General features: G+C 37.6%; 1 protein-coding gene across 5 annotated transcripts in view; it reads right to left on the reverse strand.

The window, feature by feature from the left end:
- Positions 1-26,227, reverse strand: part of EPHA7 (EPH receptor A7) — a 259,070-nt gene that overhangs the window by 142,534 nt on the left and 90,309 nt on the right. Inside the window, exon 6 of one of the 5 annotated variants that reach the window (XM_061623359.1) lies at positions 5,806-7,314. The exons of the other annotated variants lie outside the window; for them this stretch is intronic. Coding sequence (XP_061479343.1) covers positions 7,250-7,314 — 65 coding nt within the window. The 3' untranslated portion in view covers positions 5,806-7,249. Of the gene's footprint in view, positions 1-5,805; positions 7,315-26,227 lie in introns of those variants that run through there. 5 annotated transcript variants of the gene reach the window in all.

Below are 26,227 nucleotides of genomic sequence, written 5' to 3' on the forward strand. Positions count from 1 at the left end.
AGAGGCCCAGGTGACCTCAGTAGCTAGGAGTGCCTTTTACCAGCTTTGGCTGGTAAGACAGCTGCAGCCATTTCTGGACTGGGATAGCCTGACCACTGTTGTCCATGCACTGATGACCTCCAGGTTGGAGTACTGTAATGTGCTCTTTGTGGAGCTACCACTGAGGTTGGTCTGGAAGCTGCAGCTGGTGCAAAATGCGGCAGCAAGACTGCTCACTGGGGCAGGGTATCGCCAACATGTCACTGACTGCCAAAATAATTGCACTGGCTACCCATTTGCTACCGGGCCAAGTTCAAGGTTCTAGTTTTGGTGTACAAAGCCCTATACAGCTCGGGACCAGGATACCTGAAAGACCATCTTATCCCTTATATACCCAGTCAATCACTGCACTCTGCAGGTGAGGGCCTCCTGCCTCTTATCAGGAGGTCCGTTCTGCACAACATAGGAAACAGAACTGTAGTGCAGTGGCACCTACTGTTTGGAATTCCCTCAAATATTAGACAGGCTCCATCTCTGTTATCTTTTCGGTGCCTACTGAAGACTTTCCGTTTTCAATAAGCCTTTTAAGCTGAGACCTTATCCCAGTTTGCATCTGTGTTGTAATTGCTTTTTAATGTTTTTAAACCTTCTTTTTTAAAAAACAGATGTTTTAAAACCTTTTTTAAGAAGATGTTTTAAGTTTTTTTCTTTTAAAATGTTTTTAAAGATGCTTTAATATATTTTAAAGTCTGTTTTTATGATGTTTTAATGTGTTTTGGTGCTTTTGTTTTCTGCTCTGGACTCCTACTGGGAGGAAGGATAGGATATAAATCAAATAATAAATAAATAATATTTTCTAACTAATGACTTATGATTTCCCGTTACTACAGAGAGAAAGTTCACTGGAACCATTTATTTAATTCTGTATCTGTACTTTTCAAATGATACAAAGGCCCCAGTAATGATTGTTTATACACAAATAAAATGAAAAGTAATCAATATTTTGTAGTATCTGAACTGTTGTCAGATGGTATCATATATTGACTCTCAACTCAAACAAAATTTGAACCAACAACCCAAAGTTAAGTTAGGGATTGACAGTGAATCTCTCTACCATGTTTTTCATTCATTAGCTGACTTTTTTTTTAAAAAAAAAAGCTTCAATATGGTACCATTGAAAATGATGTTGTTAAACAATGAGTAGATATAAAATTTAATTTCCTGGCAATAGATTGGTTTTAAAGTATTCTTTTCCAGAAGTTGAGAGCCAGTGTGGTGTAGTGGTTAAGGTGTTGGACTACGACCTGGGAGACCAGGGTTCGAATCCCCACATAGCCATGAAGTTCACTGGGTGACCTTGGGCCAGTCACTGCCTCTCAGCCTCATGAAAACCCTGTTCATAGGGTCGCCATAAGTCGGAATCGACTTGAAGGCAGTACATTTACATTTTTCCAGAAGTTAACTAAATTCAACTTTCGAATATGACCACAGTAACTATGTCATTTAGAACTTTCTTTAAATACTACTGACTTAATGATAGATAATCAGATGATTCGTACAAGGTTTTCAAACACATTTTCAAACATCTGCTCTGCAACGTTAACAGCCCCTCCTTCCACTGAAAAGCCTTTTAGGAGCATCTTAAGCATTTTTTCTTAGGAGAAAAGCTAAAACATTTTGGATGTTTTTGTTGTGAATCCAGAAAAAAAGACAAGTTAGGGTAGAAGTTCGCAAAAAAATAGTATTATGGAAAGAGTGAAATTGGAAAATGTTTTCCCTAAAAATATTAGAACTCAGGATCTTTAAACTAAACTATTTAGCAATAAGTGCAGGAAAGATTAAAGAAAATACTTCACACTACACAATTAACTTAGATTATTTGTTGCTGCAAGATATGACTACCACTAATTTAGATCGTTTAGGCAAAGTAAGTCAATCAGCAGCTAACCATGACAACTAAGTTGATTCTCCTATGTTCAGAGGTAGAACAACTTTGAGTAACTGATGCTGGGGACAAACAGCAGGGAAGAGGTTCTACCTTCATGTCCTGCTTGTACGTTTTCTCAGAAGCATTTGGTTAGCTGCTGCTGAAAACAGATTGCTGGACTATGGAGGCTTTTGATCAGGTCCTGCTGAACCAGTTTTATGTCCTTATCTCACCTTGTAAGTGGCAATAAAAATAGTCACAGTTTCAAACCTTAAATGCTTTCTTTAAGAAAAGTTGCCTTGTTTTGAGATCTAATGAGTGAAAAAACTGGATTAATTACATATGAAAATACTTGCAGGATCAGGCAACAATGCTGAAATAAAAGAAAAACAAGTTTTTGGGAAGCAAAGAACTAAATCTGAGCTAAGTGGTTTAAGCCATTATTATTATTATTATTATTATTATTATTATTATTATTATTATTATTATTATTTATTTATTTATTTATTTATTATCATCTTCCAAGGAAGCAAACCCCTTCAGAAACATGAAACACTTCTTTCAATATTTTTCTTCTCTTAAAGTACACAAAGGCTCTAATTATGTTTCTAATTTTTCTACCATACAGTTCTTTATTTTCTCCACTGCTTCCCTTATGCCGTAAGCTTAATTAGTAGAGACCTTAGCTGGAATCCTTTTAAAGGAGTATAGTATAAGAAAGAATAATCTTTTCTACAAGACTCTTAATATGCAAGCTAATACATGGGCTCAGCTGTACTTTTTTTAAATGATGTTTTTTATTCCCACATGGTAAGTGGAACTTGAAATTTAACATAATTGCCATTTCTTATTTCATAGTGAGAGCAGAAATATAACTTAGACCACACAAGAGGCACATTCCACTGAGAAGTTCTCCTGCACAAAATCCACTGAAATGAAAAGGGGAGTGTACTTTTTGTGGAATCATACCACAAAACCACAGAACAAAAAATGTTATTCCTTCCTGCCTCCCCATATCATAACTCACCATCTTCTAACTACATTTTTCAAAATGTGCACCACAGCCAGGATTTTGGCTATTTTGACATTTTTACTGTTTCAGTAACTTTGTGAACTGATGCCCTTTGCCACATATTCTAAAAATGCTGGGTAGTCAAGCAAAATAAGCTAATCAACCAAATCACTCCAAAGTAAGGGTCACATTTTAATGGGAGGGGGGTGGGAATAGAACTGGAGACCCTAAAAATTTTCTTACGATGTGTTTAGCTTAAAATAGACCAAATACTCATTCAAGCACACATAATTCAAGAGGCCTGCCTGCCAGCAATAAAGACCAAAATTGGATACTTGGTGAGATTAATTACCTAGATAGGGCATGATAATGCAAGTCAAATGGGAATGTAATTAAAGTGCACCTTCCATGAAAATTATTCATTGCTGATAGATCAGGTGACAGATAAATCAAAAGGCTTTTTAAAAAAGCTACAGGTTAATTTGAGACAGGCCTTACCTCTTCAGAAACTATAGAAACTGTAGCTATTGGACACAATTTTGCTACCTTACTCCTTCTCCACTACTGGAAGGCAAAACAAAGTTATAATTTTACTTCCAGAAAGAGAAATGCCCGCAACACAACACACACACACCCAAGTGTAACAAATTGGCCAGCAGCTTTCAGACTTGTCTTCCCAGATAGTTTAACACTGTTAAGGTGAATGCAGCAAAAAAAGTCAACATGATGAATTAATAAATTAAGTTGTCTCTTGGGTAAAGTTTTTACAGATGAAAGCCATGCTGTAGTAATCCAGCAGGGTCATAAATTAGATTTAAAAGGGCATATGAACCTCACATTGTCATTATTACTAAATATATTTTCCTGAATTCAATGTTGATTCCTTAAAGTCAGCAGGGGCAGTTGATGCCTCCAAAAAAGATGCTGCAGCTTCACCTTGTCAAGTCTTTCTCACAAGTAGCCCTTTCATTATTGGATTTAATTTTAATATACTAAACTGAGGACTTTGAATTCAGAGGCAAAAGCAGGCAGAGCAATGGCTCGTATGTTTGTTCAGTAGTCTACATGCCAACAACTGAGAGGTACAACATGGGAAGAGGGAGCATGGCTTGGGGAGGGAGAGTGGCCTGAGATCATGCAGCCATTCCCAAGATCACTTTTTCAATCCCTCCCTACTTTTCCTGGACCAATCTTTGCCAAAATCACACAGTATCCCATATGCTGAACTGTTTCTCTCCCTAACCCTAGAAGGGGGGGGGCATCAAGCAAATTCTCAACGTAATGTTGCACACATTACACAGCCAATAGCTTTAGTTGTTTCTAGTTGTGGTTTCACTTGATGGTTGTCTTAGTTTTACCTATTGCTATCACAATCATTCTGTTTAAAAATAAAACTGTCACAGTAGTAACAGGAATATACTATTTGGATGTATGGCATGTAGGTAATTAAAAACAATACATTCTTAGGGAATCTGATTTCAGTGGGCTGCCAATCAAGCCTTAGCTAAGTAGTAAAAAAGACAACTTGAATAAAGATAAGTAGATGTTAGGTTGACTCTAAACCCCCCATTCCAGTTTTGAACTTGAATTCACCCTGTTCCAGTTTCCTCTGAAGTTTTGATGAACCAAGAAATGAAAAGGAAACTGGAACCTAGAAACACGAGTACTGTTCTGACACACTCAATGATGTCACTGTGTCACATAGTTATGTGAAACAATGAGATACAGATGTGGTTAGCAGTACTTCAGGTTAGGCTGGCCTGAACATATCTTGCTTTCATTGACACAGATAGGCTTCACAACTTGCTATGACAAAACAAAGGGGAGAAATCATTTTTCCTAGCCTTGCTAACTCCAGTGACTAGGCAGTCCCTGGATATTACAGAACAGAATGTGATTTCCCAGAAATGACACGGGGATATGATTCAGTTAATGCTATTATTTGAGCTGAATTTGATGGGAAATCACACTTGCTCACTGGAACATTCCATATGGCAATGGAGGTACCACTTTGATAAGCAAGAAAAAGAACAAAATTATTTCAGTCTTTCAGATGGAATACCTGTATCATCAAGATTGCTTCATATGTTGCAACATTTTCTCTCTCCCTTTAACACAAACACACACATACAGCGCTAGTGTATTTAAACTACCCAGTGTCCATTGCAGGACACAAAAGGAAGAGCAGACTGCCGTGCAGTACTAAGAGAGGGGGGCAGAGTGTCAGTCTAACTCAGGTAACTGGTGTTGAGTCATGGTCAACACCGGTGTTGACATATCCTATAAAGATATGAGAATGCATGCTAGAGAGAAGAAAGGATGGTAAAATGATGCACACTATCCCACCATCTGGTCCTGATGTCTAAACTGTCACAAAGACATCACTCCCATAATATCAGGTGTGGAAAACATTTGGCCCTCTAGATGTTGTTGAACTACAACTCTCATTAGTCTCGGCAAGCATGGCCAATGGCCAGAGACAATGGAAGCTGTAGTTCAGCAACATCTGGAGGGCCAAACATCTGCACTATATATCCTGTATATGCAAAGGAATTCCTTATTCAGAATAGCAACCCAAAATCAACTTCTGAAACAGGTCTACATATTGATGATTTTGTGAACAAAAAACCTTGTACTTGGCTTTTGTTATTTGCTGTATACTGGAAAAGCCACAAAAATATAACCTTTGGAAGCATGCACACTGAGCACTTTAACGAACTGGATTAATAAACATTTCAATACAAATTGATGTATGTCACTGAACTTTATAGTCAATTTGTTCGGCTGTATGGCCACATAGCCAACTGTGTTCAATTACATTTAACACTTCAACTGTTTTAAGTGCTTGACAAACGAAGGAGATATCAAGACTTCAAAAACCCTTTACACTACTATTACAGTGCCACAATTTGTAAGTAAAAGCCACCAAGAGATCTGTTTTCTGGTTTATTTTCTGAAATTCAACACTAACAGTAGATTTCAAGCTTCTTACAAAACAAAATCACAATATGAACTAATATTTATTTACAAAATACAAACTTGTAAAATATCCTGAAATTTTCTAGAACTTCACAGGAAAAGATCAGTCTAACAACTGTATATGTGGGTCAGTCAAAGAATCCATTTAATTTCAGTGTTACAGTGTTACTGGAGATGTACAAGTAGCTTCAGAAGCACCAAGTTGGAATTTTCCTTTGCTTCACTGTATGCTTAATCTAGCTATAGCCTAGATAAAAAAATATTAACCCAGGAATAAAAAACGCATATGTACATGGAAGTTATTTTAGCACTGTCTTCTAACAGCAGCATCCAATCCTGTCTGAAAGGGTAGGAGAGCCTCTGGAGTGGCATTTCATGAGGCACAATAGATGCCAGAAAAGATATCAGCTAAACTTCCCTACCACCATTTCCCAACGTGTACAACAAAGCAGTTCAGTTAGCATTTATCAATCTGCTAAGATGGATGTACTGATGTTTATTGTATTATTAATGTGACCCGGTAGTTGTTTTTTTCTTGTGCTTTTCTTTTTTCCCTTTAATAAACTTGCATTAAAAAGGCAAAAAGAAAGTGGTTTGTGTCTCTTTGGATCACTGCTATAGAAATTGCTTAGAATGCTTTAACTGTATGCATTTCAGTCAGCCAAACAACAGCAGAATTGCCTTGTTATATTATTGCCCTGAGTTGGTTGGTCCATATTAATATATGGGGTGGCATTGTGTAAAACCAAACTACTGGCTTTATCCTTGCTCTTTCCCTTTCTACAGTTAATCACCAAATTGGGACAGTAATTATCTCGTGTCAACATGCTATGGATAATTAAGAACTGCTCACTCTGAAGCCATGCTAACTGTTTTTCCACAGGTCTCCTTCTCTTGCCCTTGCATTCTCTCCAAGAGAAGAATCCACAGTTTTATATGTACATTTCTGTCACACATTTTGTCACAGAACATATATCATCCTTTCTTGCTCATACTGGATTAATTTTGCTGCCTTGCAGCAATTATCTCTTTCTTTGGGCTGACCTCTTAGTAAATGGAGTGAATGGTGGTCGTATTTTTCCCCCCTGTGGATTTTACCACTTAATTTATATTTATTTTTTGCTCACAACAGAAAGAGTGAATTTAAGTCATAATGCAGCATATTGATGCAACGCAGTGACAATGATTTAGCAGTTATAACTGACAGCTTTTAAAAGTTTAGATCTTGATCATGTTCTTTCATTTACCCCATTACTTGGATCAGCTGGCAAAAGCTGTTAATGATCTTCTTGGATCAATGTCTTGTACTTGTAGCAATAATTTACTGCACTGGTGAAGTTGTACAGATGTTTTCATAGATGGCTCTGCATCTTTCCACCAGACTGCTTGTCTACATCAAATTTGCTCTCATTCATCACTAACGAAGCAAAAAAAATTAAGATAATCAACATTTACTATGTTAGCATTAAATATGGAACACAGGACTCCCAATACTATTGGCAATTTACAGCTACCTCAGCAAATTGTCCACAGGGCTGTTTTTCTTCCCTTTAGGGTAAGGGAGTTGTCTCCTGCAGACATATTCCATATTGATATACTTTGTGACTTTATAAAGAGGGACAGTACACAGAAATAACCATTTAGACACAAAGGCCCCACAGTGTCGTCAAAATGTTTTAAAAGGCAGAGAAACCCTACTGAGTATATCTACTGTGTACTATACTGCTTTGATTAGACTGTGTAGAAACTTACAGATAAATTGTTTTCATAGATATGTCTTTTGTAAGAAGTAATGGAGGCAAAAATGAAGAGAGGACAGGAACACATATTAAAGAATGGGACAGCTGCCTTGGCTTAAATTAGGAGTTGCCAACCTTTTTGGACCAGAGGGCACATTTCAGACATGCCTAAGCCTCTCTGCAAAGTTTTCATATTTGCCTTTCTAGAAGGAGAGGGGATTCTTTAACATTCACCCATACTTACTGTGTAGTAGCATTTGCAGAAAATAATTTTTATGCACTATCAGATCTCAGGGGAACCATGTATCCTAACTGCTAGCAAAAAAGGAAGGGCAAATTGTGGAGATGAGGAAAACCAAGGAGTAGAAAAAAAGAAGCAGAAAAAGTGCACTAAAAGGGAGGGCAAAAAAGCAGCTCTTTAGGACCCTCAGAAATTCCTATTGCCTGGTATACAAACAACTCATTTATTAATCATAGTTCTGACTTCACTCATTGGCTTATAACACTGACAGGCGCAAGCAGCCAGGCTGGTTCATTTCACAAAAATCGCTTACAAGGGTACCTGCACATTTTGTTCCATAACCTTTTTTTGTAGGAGGGCTAGGGACTTGCTTTTTTTAAAAAGTGAAATATCAGATTTTGAGCTACCTGCTGTAGGCACCACTCTTAGCCTTTGCAGGTGCCATGGTGCCTGTGGATGACAGGCTGATATCCCCTGGGTAAAACCCTTCTGTTAATGCTTTTCAAACAAAGCAAGAAACCACATATTGGATAAAATCTAAAGGACTGTTTTGCCTTGCCCCTAACATCAGGAAACTTGCACAACAGCTTTCCTTAAGACAGGTGGAGCAGTTACCAGAAAGGAAAACTAGTAATCTCCATCTGAACTTAGATGTGACTTGTTGTGCACAGGCCTCTTTGGACCCTGGGTAACTATCCAGGTTTTGCATGGTCTTCTTTTAAATACAGATGGGCAAAATACCAGTTTCCTGGTCACCCAGCTTCCTACAAACCTGATGATGGCATGGAGAACATTTTCTCACTCCTAATCATTTGAATCTGACTCCAAATATTTTTTTCTACAATTGCAAATACTTTCTGATTATTTTTAAACTATTGTCTTTTTTGTGGTCCATAGCAAAAAAAGAAAAAACCATTTGCTTATCATCTTTCAGCATCAAGCTATCAATATTTATGGATTCTTAATATGGTCTCTATGAATAACTACTTAGGACCTTAGATATCAGGGAACTTAATGCATTTACTCTTGTAGATTTCACCCCAGTATTACCTATTTGCTTATCGAAAAGCAGCTGTGTGCTATTTATCAATCCATACAGAAATAATGACAAGGATTTTACATAACCCTTCAAAAAGAAGGCAGAATAGGAATACTGTCCTTCACTAGATTCTTTGTGTTGTGTTACTACAACCAAAATGTTGGCTTTTTTAAAAAAGAAAATCGGTACGCACCCAAGAGTTTGTGCGTTAGTGTGACATTTGCTCCAATAAAATTATGAAATGTATCCATTATTTTGATTTATTATCAGTCCACATTTGCACCAATTGTGCTTCATGGATTGATTTGCACTGTGACATCTTTTGCCCATGCCAGTCCCACACCTATCTGAACCAAATTCAGAAGCAACTACAACAGCAACATAGTGGGCATACATTTCATATTAAATGAGACAAGAATGGTTTGGTTTATATGACGATTTAAATCAACTAGAAAAGAGGCAATGTAAAGATTTAAGTCACATTCCCTGATACTTGTTCATAGATTCCCTAAACAATTATGATCAAAATATGACCACTACACCATGTTAATTTACAACCAAACAGAGTATTATTTACACTGTGAGTCCATTATTACAATCAGGTGTTGCTTATCTTAGTCATACTGTATGCATTTTGCATGATTTCCTTTTTTCACACAGTAATATCTTTAAAATATTCCCATATATGGACTTCCTTACAAGCAGCAACCGTGATCATTTACAAATACCACAATGTTACTTACTCAGAAGTAAATCGTCTTGGTTTCAATGGGGCTTTCTTCTAGGTGAGTGAGTATAGGACTGCAGCCTAAATATAGGTATACAGGAACCTGCACCATTTTGTCTTCCATTCTTTTTTCCAATGTTGCTCCTTTATGTTTCACTTTGCCCAGTCCCACCATCACAAAAAAGTAGCAAGCAAAAATTAAGTATCCATGACTGATATGTCAGAGTAGGACTAATTAGAGTAGTTCATTTTCTGGGAAGTTGTTTACTTTCAGAGTTTACTTTCTAGAGTTGTTTACTTTCATCAGGTAACCATGAAATGCCTATGTTTGGTAGGTGAAGTATAAATATACATGTTTTAGAAACAATCAGACTGGTTATTCATTAACTGTAGGACTAACACAGCCTTACAAAACAAGCCCTAAAAGTTATTGGCCTGCAAAAGAAGTTACTATCCTGCTAACAGGAATGGGGGAGAAATTCAATTCAATTCCCATTTAAAAGTGAACCTACCAAATTTGCATTTTCTGAAACAATACACAAACAAAAACACATATTTCAAACCAATATGTGAAGCGAAACACGGTCCTCCTTCAAAATTCCCACTTCTCTGAATTTTGCAACACCCTTCTCCAGTCAAACAGTGTGCACATTAGGGAAAGTGTGTATAAAAATGAATATACAGGTGAAAATAACACACAAAAAGGCATTATATTGGGGGAAATTACTTTGAAAAATTGCATGTTAGTGAAAACTGCATACAAAAATTTGTTGGTTAGGAGAAATTCACACTAAAATGCTGATGAACTTTCATGAGATTTTTTTTTAAAAAAAATCTCAAATTGCTCTAGAAACATGGGGAACCCCGTCAATGTAAGATGGGAAAATGAGAAACAGATAAAACTGAAATTGAGAGAGCCTTCAATCCCTACCTGCTGAGTGCTGGCAGAGGAGGGACAGAAAGCTGCATTTCTATTTTGTAACAGCTAAAAGTATTTCAGAAACTAATGGAAGCTCTATAAGAACTTTCATGTCACTAATTTTAAGAAGATCAGTCAACTAGAACTGTTATATTTGTCTTCCCAGTGTGTGCAACCAAAGTCAGCTAAGCTATTATTTCTAACAGCTCCTGAGCCATTGTTACATACTCTAGCAAAGATCACAATGTAAAAAGTAAGCAATGTTTAGTTCCAAGAACAAGGTATCTGCTGAAGGGCTTTGTTTACACAAAGCAAAACACAGACAAATGTTATATTTAATCCTCAGGCTGACTTGTGTGGCACCTTCTGGCCCCAGATGCATTTTTATTGTGTAATGTACACATAAGTAGACCTACAGGGCTGTCCATCTAGGACACTGTCCATCTAGGACACTGTCATAAACTGTCATTCGTATAACATCCCCAATCTTCAGCTACCACTTACCGTTTTCCTTCTGGTAACAAACAAACAAACAAACAAAAAACCTCTGGGTTTACTCAATATGCATGGAGATGGGGCCAATGTATACAGCTCTGAAAATTCTACCTCCTCTAAATAAATGTTTTTTGGTTCAAGGTGCTTTGGTAGTTACAAGCACACTTGTGGTGACTAAAAAAAAGGTCTCTGGGGGCAAAGTGATCCCATCCTTCCACTGGAAATCTCACTGGGATCCAAATTTATCCCAGTCAGCCAGTGTAATTTTTTTTGCCATGTCTGCATGAGGGTTAAGAAGCATGCCTTTGCCAAAGCACTTTAAAGTCCCATTAGTTTTAATGGAAGAGTTAAAATATATTTAAAGCTCTTCCGTTCAAGTCAATGGGATTTGAAAGCCCTTAACTTTGGCTGGATTGTACCTTGAATTATTTGCAAAAATTATGTCACCTTCAGCTAAAAGAAGAAACTGTAATTCTTCACTGTTGTTTTCAATATACCAGTATTGTGAAATAACAAAATTCAAATGCAGGCCACAGAAACTACAAGAATCATGCTATGGCTTCTTTTCAAGTGCTTAAGTATGAATGAGATATGAGACCTCAGTTCCTCCTCCATTTGATCTTGTGTATTGTTGCATGATAAATTAATGTTGTGGAGAATCAATAGCAACAGATCTAGAATACCATGGTTCACTATTAATGCAAACAAGCCAGATTCCATGACTGTGATAAATTATACAAATTAACAATTGCCTGTGATCAGACACCATGCTGCACTATGTTTTAGCATAATGTGAACCTCCTCCTGGCTCATGTACTCCCCCCCATACAAACAAAATGAAGAGTTTGGAAGTTTTCACTTATACTTTTGGTTAACTGTGGTTTGTCATGTAATCTGGTCCAACAACACTATAGATAACATTGACTACAGTTAGTTTAACAGAAGCTTCAGAAAGCACCATTTGAAGTGGCTTCAAAGTGTGGTTTTTGAAGCTGGCTTGTTTAACCACACCATAATTAATGTCAACCACAGTTCTGGTTAACTTTTATATTTTATATTGCTGCAAAATTGATAGGTTGCAAATTTAGTACAAAGAGGAACTCTAAGAGTAACAGAACAAAAAAAATGAACATATGAGCTATCTCTGGACAAATCAGTATTCAAGAGACAAACTGAGAAGTCATGACACTTAGAAAAGTTACACACCTAATCACCTGGCAGCAACATCCAAATGAAACTTTGTAAATGGCAGACACTGAGTAAAAAGCAAGCACTCTCTTTATTTTAAGTTTTTTCCATGAGCAATGATAATTAGAAACGTTCATTTTTAAAATAAAAAATTAAATAAAAATCTGAATTTCTAGCATCCCAATCTACATAGTAAAAACTATACGAGTCACAGTTCTTGTTATGGTCATGTATACTTCTGTCTCACTAGTTAACAATCATTTTCTTATTTAAATCTTTAATGGATGTGTGTCAATACACAAGGCAAGAAAAGGGAATTGAAAGTGGGCTAAAAACCATTTTTCCCCAAAGGTACACGCTCTCCACCCCCACACACCAAGAGAACAATGCCACTTTTGTTTAGAAAATACAGCTTGCTGCATCTTAAGATGTAAAAATGATAGTTGCTATAGTCACTTGAATGGCCAGACTGCTTATTTTTCATCTGATATTTATTTCATGGAGACAAAACAGCCATTGTTTTTAGATTAAAGTCAGGCATAAAACCAATTAGTAAATCCTGTCAGATACTTGACATATTAATCTGATGCAGGAGGCAATTAGGTTTATTTGGGCTAGACCAACAGTCAATGAATTATTTCTGTGAAATGGTTACAGAACATTCAAAAGAACAGAGTATATAATTGTACTTCAGTGTGGAAATACTTTTAACTTGGTTTTAATATTTTTAAATGCAGAAATGGTTAACATGAGAAAAATACAATGTTTCTGGCTTAGTAATTACACAGCAATTGTATTATTTATCTGTGAAATCCAAGATTCTTACATATAATGCATACACACATAAATAAAGTGTCCTTCAGCTTTGACAGACATCACCATAGTATGAGGAAATGCAGACGTGGCAGAAAAAAATCAGCACTGACTCATAATTTGGGATAACATTGTTTTTAAAAATATTTATTATTATGGTATTAATAATATTACTTAATAACTTGAAAGCCTACCCTACTATTGGATGAGATATTGTGATGTTACAGAGAGCATATAAAATTATTCAGGGTGTGGTGAAAGAAGATAGAACTTTTTCCCCTGGGCCATCCAGTGAAGCTGAATGTTGAAAGATTCAAGACAGGCAAAAGGCAATATTTCTTCACACACCATATAGTTAAATTATGGAAATTGTTAAATAGTTAAACTATGGAACCACAAGACGTAGTGATGGCCAACAACTTGGTCAGCTTTAACAGGGGAGCAGCCATATGGCTGTGTTCTGCCTCTACTTTCAGAGTCAATATGCCCCTGAATATAAGATGGTGGGAATCACAAGTGGGGAGAGTGATGATGCACTGAAGTCCTACTTGCAGAATTCTCCTAGGCATCTGGTTTGCCACTATGAGATCAAGATGCTGAACTAGATAGGACCTTTTTCCTGTTCCTGCAGGGTATTTATGTTAAAAGACCATTTGTGACTCCTCAAGAGCTGGCCCCTCCTTTTCTGTCTTGCTCATTTTCACTGGCCAGTAAGAAGGGAGGGGATATGACTTACTTAGGGGTTGTTGCTGGGGGTAACATTTACTTTTGGATAAGATGCACTGTTTTCTACTATTTGGATTGTGTTTTGTATTTGTATTCTTAGGCCTCAGCATGAATTTATCTGGATTATTTAATAGTATATATTTATTAATACAAGATGCTTGTTTGGCTTATTAATATTTGTGTGACTATTCATTTAAATGTTACGTTTCATAATTGTTAGTTAATTATCTTGAAATGTTGCTTATACAATTTTTTTCTGATGTTGTGAGCAGCTTTGAGCATGGTTTACCATGGAAAAGCAGCATACAAATAAACTGATATAAGTATTCCACACAGAGCTGGGAATCATATCTTCAGTGATGCATACATATAGCAAAAGCAGTCACTGTGACACCTCTACCTACAGCATTTTTGAGGATATGTGGGGATGTATACTATTATAGGATTGTGGGGCTGGTCTGGATGAGGTCTTTGGGTCCCTTTTCCAGCCTCTGATATGAATCTGTATAGATGAAGTCACCAGAGAAACCTGCTGAACTAATCAAACTAGTTTCTGGATGGGCCAATCTGGATGGGCTGATCCACATGTCAAAAAATGTGGTCCAGAGTAGTCCTGTTCTGAACTCTTTCAGGAGAGAGACTCTCCTCCCCCACACCTGGCTTGAGGCTCCCCTCATCCCAGAGCCAAGTGTGGCCTGTGTGTGTTAGTCTGAGCTGAAGCTGGAAAGACACAAAGAGGGTTGCCTTGCTCTCTGGGCTGAATCTAAAGCTATGGCTTTGGGGATGCCCTAGAAAACTAATGGAGAAGCAATGTTTGTTGCAGTGTTAATGCTGTGACCAACTCCAACCTATGTTCAGGTTGTATATATATCCTAAAGACACCACAATCTCCACTGACCATCATTCCAAGGAAATCAAACCCTGGTTAAATGAAGGAACCCATTGCACTGCTTGGAGATTGGGTTGCAGTGCACACAATACCAGTGCTGGATCATAGTGACTGATTAGAAATATGCATAAGAAGGGCCCTGCTTGATCAGGCCAAAGGATTCTATTCTCACAGTCGCCAACCTATGAGAATCCTATGAGTGGGACATGAGAACAGCAGCACTCTTCAACCCAGCTTGATTATTGGCTGCCAGTTGTTTGCATATTTACTTGTGCTTATCTTGTATTGGCCAAGTATAAGGAATTAATCTGACTTAGAAATGGCATTGTAAGTAGTTTAATTCACAGATGATATGCAACTTCCTTTTTATATTTTTCCTTAATATTTTCTCATTAAGTCTCTAACATAAAGCACATTTGTTTTTTACTGATTGTTTAGCTGAATTATATATATTTTTGAGAGTAGGTAGGAGGGACAAATAAATACTTAAAACACCAACTATCCAAAGCTATTCTGGACTTGGAGATGTCTAACTATACTATGGTAAGCAGGGCCAGCATAAATATTTAGATGCAAGGTGCCAAGTTTTTCTTGCAAGGGCTTAAAATCACAATTAAAATAATAATTTTTAATTTGCACTCCTTACTGCTGTCTTTCACATTTTGGAGAGCACAGGACTAAGCAAATGAGCAATATTGCTGTGACTTTTTTCTACAACCCAGGCATGTTACATAACAATTTCAACTTTAATTATAGCACAACACAAAATAATACTATAAAGCCTGAGCAATGTGGTCCTGCTGTGTCATCTTGTTACATACACCTCCTTCATATTAATCTAAGATGACAAATAATTTTATCTTAATCATCTACTCTCCTATTCTCAACTGATCTGTCATAACTTCTCCCTTTTTTGACATTCTTTATATCCTTAGGGAAGGCAGAACAAAATAGTAGCAATGAGTTGTACATATTCTATAGCACTCCCTTTCTTCTCTAAAAAAATCCATATTGTTGTTATATAATGATTTTCATTTTGTGAATGTAACCTCAAAGAGTGAATACACCAGAACAAAAACCTGAAATAATGTTCTCAGAAGTCTTAAAATGAGTGCTGCATTACTGAAATATGGCCACCTAACCTGATGGCACAATAGAAAGTGTACAGATCACAAGTATACTCTATATACTATTAATATACTATACATACACATATACACCCCTTCCCTCTAGGATGCACACCTTAATGTGGTGAGGGGGTTTGAGAGTATCAAAGAAGCTGACAGCAATGCTATCCGGAGTCTAGATCAAGATGCTAGACTCCTAGCAGGGGCACTCAAGGCAGAACGGTCAAACCTGAGACACCAGACTAAGATGCATCCAGACTCACAGGAAGGCAATGATAAACCACCTCTGAATACCTCTTACCATGAAAACCCTATAATCAGACTATCCAAAATGTAACACGAGATAGTGCTGGAAGATGAGACCCCCAGGTCAGAAGCCACTCATCTAGCTACTGGGGAAGAACAATGGATAAGTACGAGTAGCGCTGTGACTAATGGCGTAGCTGGATCAAAGCCGAAAGGAAGTCCAGAGACTGAAGCACACAGGTGCAAAAGGAGAGTCCGGAGTTGTTCAACGTACACGATAGGAACATGGAATGTGAGAAGCATGAACCAGGGAAACTGAGAAATTGTCAAGCAAAAAAATGGAACATATCAATATTACAATACTTGGAGTGAGTGAATTAAAATGAACAGGAATGGGACACTTTCAATCAGGCAACAAAATATTTTATGCAGGAAATGATAAATTAAGAACCAATGGGGTTGCTCTAATAGTGAGAAGTGATGTAGCAAAAGCAATTAGGAATATATAAGACAAAGACTGAGTGAGTGATATCAATGAGATTAAATGGGAAACCTATTAACATAACCATCATCCAAGTATATGCTCCAACAGCAAACACAGAAGAGCAAAGGGAGAAATTTTACACCGAAATACAGGAAGAAATTGTTCACACACCAAAACAGGATGTGCTGATAATCATGGGGGACTGGAATGCAAAAGTAGGGAACAGAGAAGAACTAGAAATTGTGGGGAAAATGGGGCTTAGGAGATAGAAATGAAGCAGGAGAGAGACTTGTTTAATTCTGTGAAGCCGATAATTTGTTTCTTGCAAACACATTTTTTGAGCAACCGAAAAGATGACTGTACACGTGGACATCACCAAATGGTCAAATGCAGGAATCAAATCAATTATATACTAGGAAGCAGAAGATGTAGAAGTTCCATACTTTCTGCGAAAACAAGACCAGGAGCAGACTGCGGTAGAAATCAAGAACTGGTAATATCGAAAATCAGAGTAAAGCTAAAGAACAACAAAGCAATGATAAGGCCAAAATACAATTTAAACAACATCCCAGAAGAATATGAAGATCAAATAAGGAACAAGTTTTAGGCTTTATACCTAGCTGATAGAGAACCAGTCATAGACATTATCAGAGACTGCTGCAAAAAGACAATACCTCTAATTGAAAAGAGAAAAAGACTTCAATAGATGACTGACAAAACTCTTAAAATGGTTAAAGATAGAAGAAAGCAAAAGCAAAAGGAGATGGAAACATGGATAGAACCCTAAATGCAATAATACAGCGACTAGTACATAGGGACAAAGAGAACTACTATAATAATTACTGTACAGAAATAGAAGATAATAAAAATGTAGAACAAAAGCCCTATTCCAAAAGATTAGAGAAATCAAAGAGAAATTCATACCAAGAGTAGGGATGTTGAATAATCAACAGAGGAACACATTGACTGTCCAAGATAAAATAAAAGAAAGATGGAAGCAATACACTGAAGAATTATATAAAAGAGATGCAAGGATGGCAGATTCATTCATGGAGGAACCGTAGGAAGAAGAACCAGAAATTTTAGAATGTGAGGTGAAAGCTGCTCTTAAAATACTTGGAAGAACCAAATCACCAGGAATAGATGGCATACCAATTGAGCTACAAGTTACTGAGACAGAATCTGTCCAAATTTTGACAAAAATCTGTCAACAAATATGGAAAACTAAACAATGGCCCACAGACTGGAAGCGTTCAACATACATCCCGATTCCAAAGAAAGGGGAACCCAGGAAATGAAGCAATTATCAAATGATTGCCTTAACATCCCATGCAAGTATAAGTAATGCCCAAGATTCTACCACAAAAGGCTCTTACCATATATAGTGCGAGAAATGCCAGATATCCAAGCTGGATTTAGAAAGGGAAGAGGCACCAGAAATCAAGGAATTTCAGAAGAAAATCACCCTGTGTTTTACAGCAAAACCTTTGATTTTATAGATTACAACAAAGCCTTTGATTGTATAGATCATGAAAAACTATGGAATGCTTTGAAAGAAATGGGGGTGCCACAGTATCTGATTGTTTTGATGTGCAACCTATACTCTGGACAACAGTCTACTGTAAAGGACAGAATATGGAGAAACCGATTACCGATTGATTCCTCATCAGAAAGGGTGAGAGACAGGGGTGCATTTTATCACCCTATTTATTTAACCTATATGCAGAACATATACAGAAAGTGGGATCGATTCAAGATGAATGAGATGTGAAAATTGGAGGGACACATAACAAAAATCACTGAACACTAAAGTCAGGATAATTCAGACCATGGTATTGTTGATGGTATTGTATGGATATGAAAGCTGGACAATGAAAAAAGTGGATAAGAGAAAAACCAACTCATTTGAAATGTGGTGTTGGAGGAGTATTTTGCAGATACCAGGGACCATGAAAAAGACATATAATTGGGTGTTAGAACAAATTAAACCAGATCACTAGAAACTAAAATGATGAAACTGGGGTTATCATACTTTGGACACATCACGAAAACACATGATTCACTAGGAAAGACAATAATGCTGGGAAAAACAGAAGGGAGTAGAAAAAGAAGAAGACCAAACAAGAGATGGGTTGATTCCATAAAGGAAGCTACAGACCTGAGCTTACAAGATCTGAACAGGATGGTTTACAACAGATACTACTGGAGGTCACTGATTCATAGGGTCGCCGTAAGTCGTAATCGATTTGAAGGGCACATAACACACACACACATGCATACACAAATCTGAATACATAAAATAACCATTTTTACATAGCACAGAACTATCATGGTCACAAATAACAACTGCATGAACTCCAATTTACACAGCTATAAAGAAGGTTACAAATTCTCTCCATAGTAAACTGTTTTTTTTTAATAAAGGAATGGATGCAAGACTCTTTCTGTTGAATTCCAAGCCTTTTTAAATACTCAGTTATAGTCATCAATCATTTTTCCTAAAATATTTCCTGCTCTCAACTGCATAGGCTACCAATTATATGACAAAACTGTTCTGTACTACACAATACCACAATAAAATAGTTTTCATTCTTTGGGTTTTAATAATGCTATTTAAAGGGGGGAAATCCAATCTTTTAAATTTTTTAAAGAAAATGAACTTAGGTATAAAATGCATTCATATGGCAAAAGATTTATCAGAAACATTCAACATTTCTTTCACAGGTTAAGTAATATTCTAGAGTAGAGGTGGTAAAAATGAATTTAAAAATAACGAGGTGATTATAATTTTCTAAGGTCCTGTGTGATGTTCCTATATTAATGTATATATGGTAAGTGTTGGTTGTTTAGAAGATACATGGTAAGTGGAGTGAAAGAGGAGGGGGAGTGAATGGGCAGTAGAATGCTAGATGATTGGCTGAGTGTTTAAAATGGCTGAACGTATAAAAGGAAGAGTGAGAGTGGAATCGGGGGGGAGAAGAGAAAGAGTGGGTTGTTTGGTGGGTTTGAGAGAATGGTTTGCCAGGAGAGAGTGGAGAAGGAGGGGGGTGGAGTTCGGATTAGTATTGAGTAAAACCATATGCTTATGTGCCTTAAGAAGAAATCTTGTTAATCTTGTTAGCTTTGTTATCTTTAATAAATACTTAATTTGGTTTACCAAAGGCCTGATCCTTGGCTGGGGTTTCACAGACCAGAAGGGAGGGTAAGGTAATGACCAAGGCTGAAGGGGAACTGTAACAAATGGTGGCAGCAGTGAAGAGAATAACAATACCAGTATTCAGAGTCTCTGGGAATACTAGTATTAGGACGTGACTGGTGGTTGCCTAGCAGGGGGATCTGTTGAGATCTGTGCTAGAGCGGGGAGAGAAACAATAAAATAAAGGACAGTCCGGACTGGTGGAGTCCCTGGTGGTGCCTAGTAACAGGCAGTAGCCACGCGCAGGTAGGAACCTGACAGGTAGAGCCAGGGAAGGGCGTCATAGCCTGTCCTTGTATGAAAAACAAAGCAAAACAGTTCTTCTCTCAGCCCAGTGTTTGTGAGATCTTTTAAATGCTCCATTCATAAGACTAAATGGCTGGGAAAGAGCAAACAATTTCCATCCATTCACAGATCCATTCGCAGACAAGCAGTAGCTCCACTACTGGGAACACCCTTGCTCACCTGTATCTCTTGGAGCAAGACCAGAGAAAAGATGTGGAAAGTAATTAGTATGTTCTGCACTATTCTGGCACAGTAAGTCTGCAGTTTTCTAGTAAATTAGACCCAGGTGATTCCCCCATACCTCACCAAGCCCTACATTATTTTGTTGTTGTTATGTGCCTTCAAGTCAATTACGACTTATGGCGACCCTATGAATCAGCGACCTCCAACAGCATCTGTCGTGAACCACCCTGTTCAGATCTTGTAAGTTCAGGTCTGTGGTTTCCTTTATGGAATCAATCCATCTCTTGTTTGGCCTTCCTCTTTTTCTACTCCCTTCTGTTTTCCCCAGTATTATTGTCTTTTCTAGTGAATCATGTCTTTTCGTGATGTGTCCAAAGTATGATAACCTCAGTTTCATCATTTTAGTTTCTAGCGACAGGTCTGGTTTAATTTGTTCTAACACCCAATTATCTGTCTTTTTCGCAGTCCATGGTATGCACAAAGATCTCCAACACCACATTTCAAATGAGTTTATTTTTCTCTTCTCCGCTTTTTTCCCTATCCAACTTACACATACATACATAGAGGTTGGGAATACCATGGTCTGAATGATCCTTACTTTGGTGTTCAGTGATACATCTTTGCACCTGAGGACCTCTTCTAGTTCTCTCATAGTTGCCGTCCCCAGTCCTAGCCTTCTTCTGATTTCTTGACTATTGTCTCCATTTTGGTTAATGACTGTACTTTTTGATAATCCTTGACAAGTTCAATGTCCTCATTGTCAACTTTAAAGTTACATAAATCTTCTGTTGTCATTAGTTTAGTCTTCTTGATGTTCAGCTATAGTCCTGCTTTTGTGCTTTCCTCTTTAACTTTCAACAGCATTCGTTTCAAACCATTACTGGTTTCTGCTAGTAGTATGGTATCATCTGCATATCTTAACTTATTGATATTTCTCCCTCCAATTTTCACACCTCCATGTTCTGCATACAGATTAAACAAATAGGATGATAAAATACACCCCTGTCTCACACCCTTTCCCATTGGGAACCAATCGGTTTCTCCATATTCTGTCCTTACAGTGGCCTCTTGTGCAGAGTATAGGTTGTGCATCAGGATAATCAGATGCTGTGGTACCCCCATTTTAAAGCATTCCATAGTCTCCCTCAATGTATGAAAAGAAGGTTTCCTGTGGCACAAAATTAAACCAAACAGTAATAAAATAAAATTTATCACCCATGTCAAGTGTAATTCTTTTTAAATATAACATATCGTCTCTAGATATCAAGGTACATGCCAAAGAAGTGCTGCATCATGAGGTTCATTTGATTAGCTTAAATTTTTTGAGAAGTCAAATTCTTTTCACCATATGGCAGACTAAGGCATTGACAACATAGATTTATGTAAGAAGTTGAGAGTTGTCCATCTATTTGCCAACCATTTCATTAAGATGGTGACAGTTTACAAAGAAAAAAAAAATTCAATTCTGCCATCAAGCTAAACCATTATGGCAGCTTTACTATGGCTTAATGTGATGCCTGAATTGACAAACTGTGTTTTGTGATGACTGACAAACCAGAATCGGGAGTGATGGTAAAATATATTGTAAAACCTCAATTTGCATGATGTCTGAATTAAATGCCATAGTTGTGGCTGTTACTCTACCTCCAGTAGCACTAGAGAGTGGAATGTCCAGCAATCGGAAAAGGGAAGCAGACAAGCAGCTCTAAACCACACTGTTTTTACTGTGTAAGCTCTAATTGAGTTCAACATTATGTTTAGTGCAAACATAATGTCTGAATACACAATAAAATGTTTTATCTGTTGCTGCAGTCCTATGTACACTTACCTGGAATAAGCACCATTGAACATAGTTCAATGAGTAAACATGCTGGGGATTGTGCTGTTGATGCCAACTCTATGTTAATAATTTCAACTCAAAGATAAATATCCAGGCTTTCTTGGATTTACTTTCTAATCAGGGTTTAGAAACAGTCTTGATCACCTTGGTAGATGACTAATGATACAGAGGGAGTGTGTCCCTGTTGGTTCAAGATTTGCTAGACCTCTCAGTGACATTTGATAACATCAACTGTGGTATCCTGGGGTGTTTTGTATGGAACTTGGAGACACTGTCCCAGAAGGTGGTGCTGGAGGACCAGTGCTTGGCTCCGTGGCCTATGGATTTCCTCAGGGATCTATTTTGTCGCCTATGTTCTTTATCCACATGAAGTCACTGGATGAGGTCATCCAGAGTTTTGGGATTCAGTCACATCATTGTGCTGATGATATCCAGCTCTGTCATTTTCAGATGATGAGGGTTGTTAAAGCACTGAACCTAGAAGCAGTAGTGGCATGGATGGGACTAAGAAACTGAGTTTTAATCCACACAAGACAGGGGTACTTTAGATAAGAACAAGCAAACCTGGGATTGGAGGTAGTGTCTGTATGTACAAGGTTGTACGTACTTCCCCTGAAGGATCAGGTTCACAGTGTGGGGTTCCTCTAAACCTAGCATTGGTCTAAGCATACAGCTTAATGACCATATTACACCAGTTTTGGAAACAATTGCACTGGCTTCCAATCTGTTTCCAGGTATAATTCAAATTGGTAAGTCTTGCCTATAAAACTTTAAACACGTTGGAGCCAGGATATTTGGGGGGTGGGGAAGCCTTGTTTCATATAATAATAATAAATTAATAAAATTTTATTTCTTAGTCGCCTATCTGTCCGAACTAACGGACACTCTAGGCGACTTACAATAATATAAATACAATATACAAAGCATAAATCAATTAATCTAAAACCACCCTTCAATTAATACAACATAAAACTAATCCACCCCAGAAATCCTGTAGGCCTGCCTGAATAGCCAGGTGTTTAAGGCTCGGCGAAAACCCAACAGGGAGGAGGCATGTCTAAGGTCAAAAGGGAGTGAATTCCAGAGGGTGGGGGCCACAATCGAAAATGCCCTCTCTCTGGTCCGCACCAGCCTAGCTGTTTTGACTGGCGGAACCGAGGGCAGGCCTTTTGAGGCTGATCTTGTCTGGCAGCATAATTGGTGATACTGGAGGCGTTCCTTCAGATAAACTGGGCCGAAACCGTATAGGGTTTTAAAGGTCAGCACCAACACCTTGAATTGGGCCCGGTAAGCAACTGGTAACCTGCCCAAAGTTTAAGATCTGCTATGGAGACCCTGCTGTATATCCTAACCAAGAGAAGTTATATTGATGGGAACACGATATTTTCAGTGGTGGCACAAAATCTCTTCCTTTGGACTTTAGACTTGCTTCATCTTCTTTTAGCGTTATGGTGCCAGTGAAACTTTTTTTTTTGTTCTACACGGCTTTTGCCAAATTTGAAATTTAATTCCATTATCTCCCCCCCTTCTTTATCTGTCATGATATTGTTTTATTCTAATGTTAATGTTTTTAAATTGTAGATCAGTTTGGGGGCTCTTTTGGAACTGAAAGGCAACTTATGAATTTTATAAAAATGAATCAGTGTTGGTGAAACTGTAGTGCTTTGTAGCAACTTCAGTTGAAGGATGGAGATTTAGAAAGCGTATTGAGTATCGTAACCAATATTTTTCTTTTATGTGAAATCATTTTCTTACCAACCAAATCAGTCATTTCTTTTTTGTAGATCAAGGTTTACTTATAATCCTTGGGAAAAAAGGATTGGAAGCATTACATGCTCCATACATTTTGGAGGAATTATCAACTTCAATATTAGAATTAACCACAGAAATACTGGTAGAAGAATGAAAAACAGAAAACTGGCTGTTTGAAGCTGATCTTTAGCAGTGTTCTTTGCTAAGAAACAAGTTGGTTCTTTCACATCGTAGGTGTGGCTGAGACTGACACTGCCTCAAGGAAATTGTGTATGCAAATATATACAGATATTCTCACTCTTGCATTTGATTCTGTAATTATTGATTCTGTAATTATTAAACAAATTAATAATTCTGGCTTAGTCACTTAAGCATTTTAGTGAGTTAGAAATATATTAAGCTGTATTATTATTATTATTATTATTATTATTATTCCTATCCTTTCAGTGAAGGCATACTGCAAAGCTAGACAGAATTAAACTATTTCTAATTTGCAATCACAATAATTATTTAGTTAATCTATCTTATTTTAAAATATTAGTATGGAAAAATGTAAAACATTTCAAAGCACCGTTATCAATTTTTTTAGGTAATGGAAGAATATGAGTTACTGGAATAAGCACCAAGCTCTTGTCACATTCTATGAATCCATTTCCTTTCAGTCAGCCTTTTGCAATTAAATCTACAAGACTTACTACTTTGCCTGCCTGTACAAAATGCCTGCTGCTTGTCTTGCGTTTCAATATTAGTGATTTAAAACCTGAAGGCAAAACAAACCTGCCATTAGTTTTTCAATGGGCTAGATCCAGAGATCTGCCCAGAGAAGGGTGAAGAGAAAGTGGCTTTCCTGGCCCCTGAGCCGCACCCCCTCCCCAAAGTTTAGACTTCTTCAGGTTTGGAGAATTCTTCTGAATGGGGTGGGTGATGCTGAGGGGGATGAGAGGGAAGGAGGAGAAGACAGAAAGTCAGATGTGGGCACCTTCTGTGAGCAGAGACTCCACCAACAGAAGGTGCCTGTGACCAATTTTCTATGATCTCCCTTTCCTTACCAGCCTTCTGTGTCAAAGCCCACCTTATGGAGCAGAGTTGCCTACCTTGAGGGAGGGGGAGGCAGGAAGGATGTTGCAAACTGCCAGGGAAAGAGGGGGTAGTAAAGGCAAGTATATAGATGGGTAGTATAGGGAGGGAGAGTTTGAGCCTTCCATCTTTCCCTCTGAAGGCTGCAGTCTTCTACACCTTGTGCCTCACAACTGAGAAACTTAAGTATAGGGGCACACTGGAAATAGAAGGAAGGGCTACCAAGTCAGATTTGAGAACCATTAGCATGGAGATACAGTATGTGCAGCTGAGGTAACACTGTACTGGTGTTTCCCTGGCCTGGAAAAGAGAATAATGTGTCTGTCTTGTTTCTAGCCTGAGGAAAATTTGTCCTTCATCAAGAAGGATGTGCTAACACTTGCTCAACAATTGCTAGTCCAGGAAAACCAGACTAGCTAGCTGTATCTCTGGATTAAACTATGCTATTAAGAATTTCATTGCAGATTATAGTAATCATGGCAGTCAACAGGAAGGCATAGCACAAGATGACAGCAGCATGCTTCAGACATCTCTAAGGAGCTTCAAAGTTTCACACATGGACAGCCCTAGGCTCAACCCAAGTCAAAGAATTGTCATCTACATAACAAAAGACTGAGAAATCATGTTTGGTAAAACAGGAAAAGCACAGCAGAGAGCATTTCGGATCCACCCACCCCTGCCTCCTGCCCAGCAGTTCAGGACTACAAACTTTAGGCATGATACCACCTCCTCCTCCACTGATCATGCCTAGATTTTAGAAACAAAAACAAAAGAAAGCATTTTTGAAACATAAAACTATAAAGAGATTCTAGTTTAAGTTGAAGAAAATTACCAAGAACCCCCTGAGAGGTGTCTGGAGAAATTTGTGTCCCAAAATTGTTGACAATGCTATGAAGAAGTATATTTGCTGCCATGGAAATAATCCCTTTACATAGCACTGTCCTATATTCCTCAATCAGAAAAAATGTAAATATAATGAAAACACAGAAATTAGTTTATTTACAGCATAAGCTATTTACAGACAATAATAAAGATTTCACTTAGCAGAATATTTGCACTAAAACATTTGTTATGATTACCTATGAAATGTGATACAAAAAATAAATGTATTGGAAACATGGACACAATTCATGTCCTGTTCATGTGGGTCTCCATATGGGAATTGCATCTGGAATGCCTACTACTGGCAATATCTGGTACATTGCAACTCACATGCATCTGACCAAGGGCTGAAGGAGGAACAAGGATGGAAGAAGGGGACTATGCAGATACTTCTCATGCACTGGATAACAGACTGTGCCTGTTGTACATGTCCCTTAATAATTAGTGTTCATGAAACAATTTCTGGACATTCTCTCATGTCC

This window comes from Rhineura floridana, chromosome 4 (genome assembly GCF_030035675.1).
Source record: "Rhineura floridana isolate rRhiFlo1 chromosome 4, rRhiFlo1.hap2, whole genome shotgun sequence".
NCBI classification, from domain to species: Eukaryota; Metazoa; Chordata; class Lepidosauria; order Squamata; family Rhineuridae; genus Rhineura; species Rhineura floridana.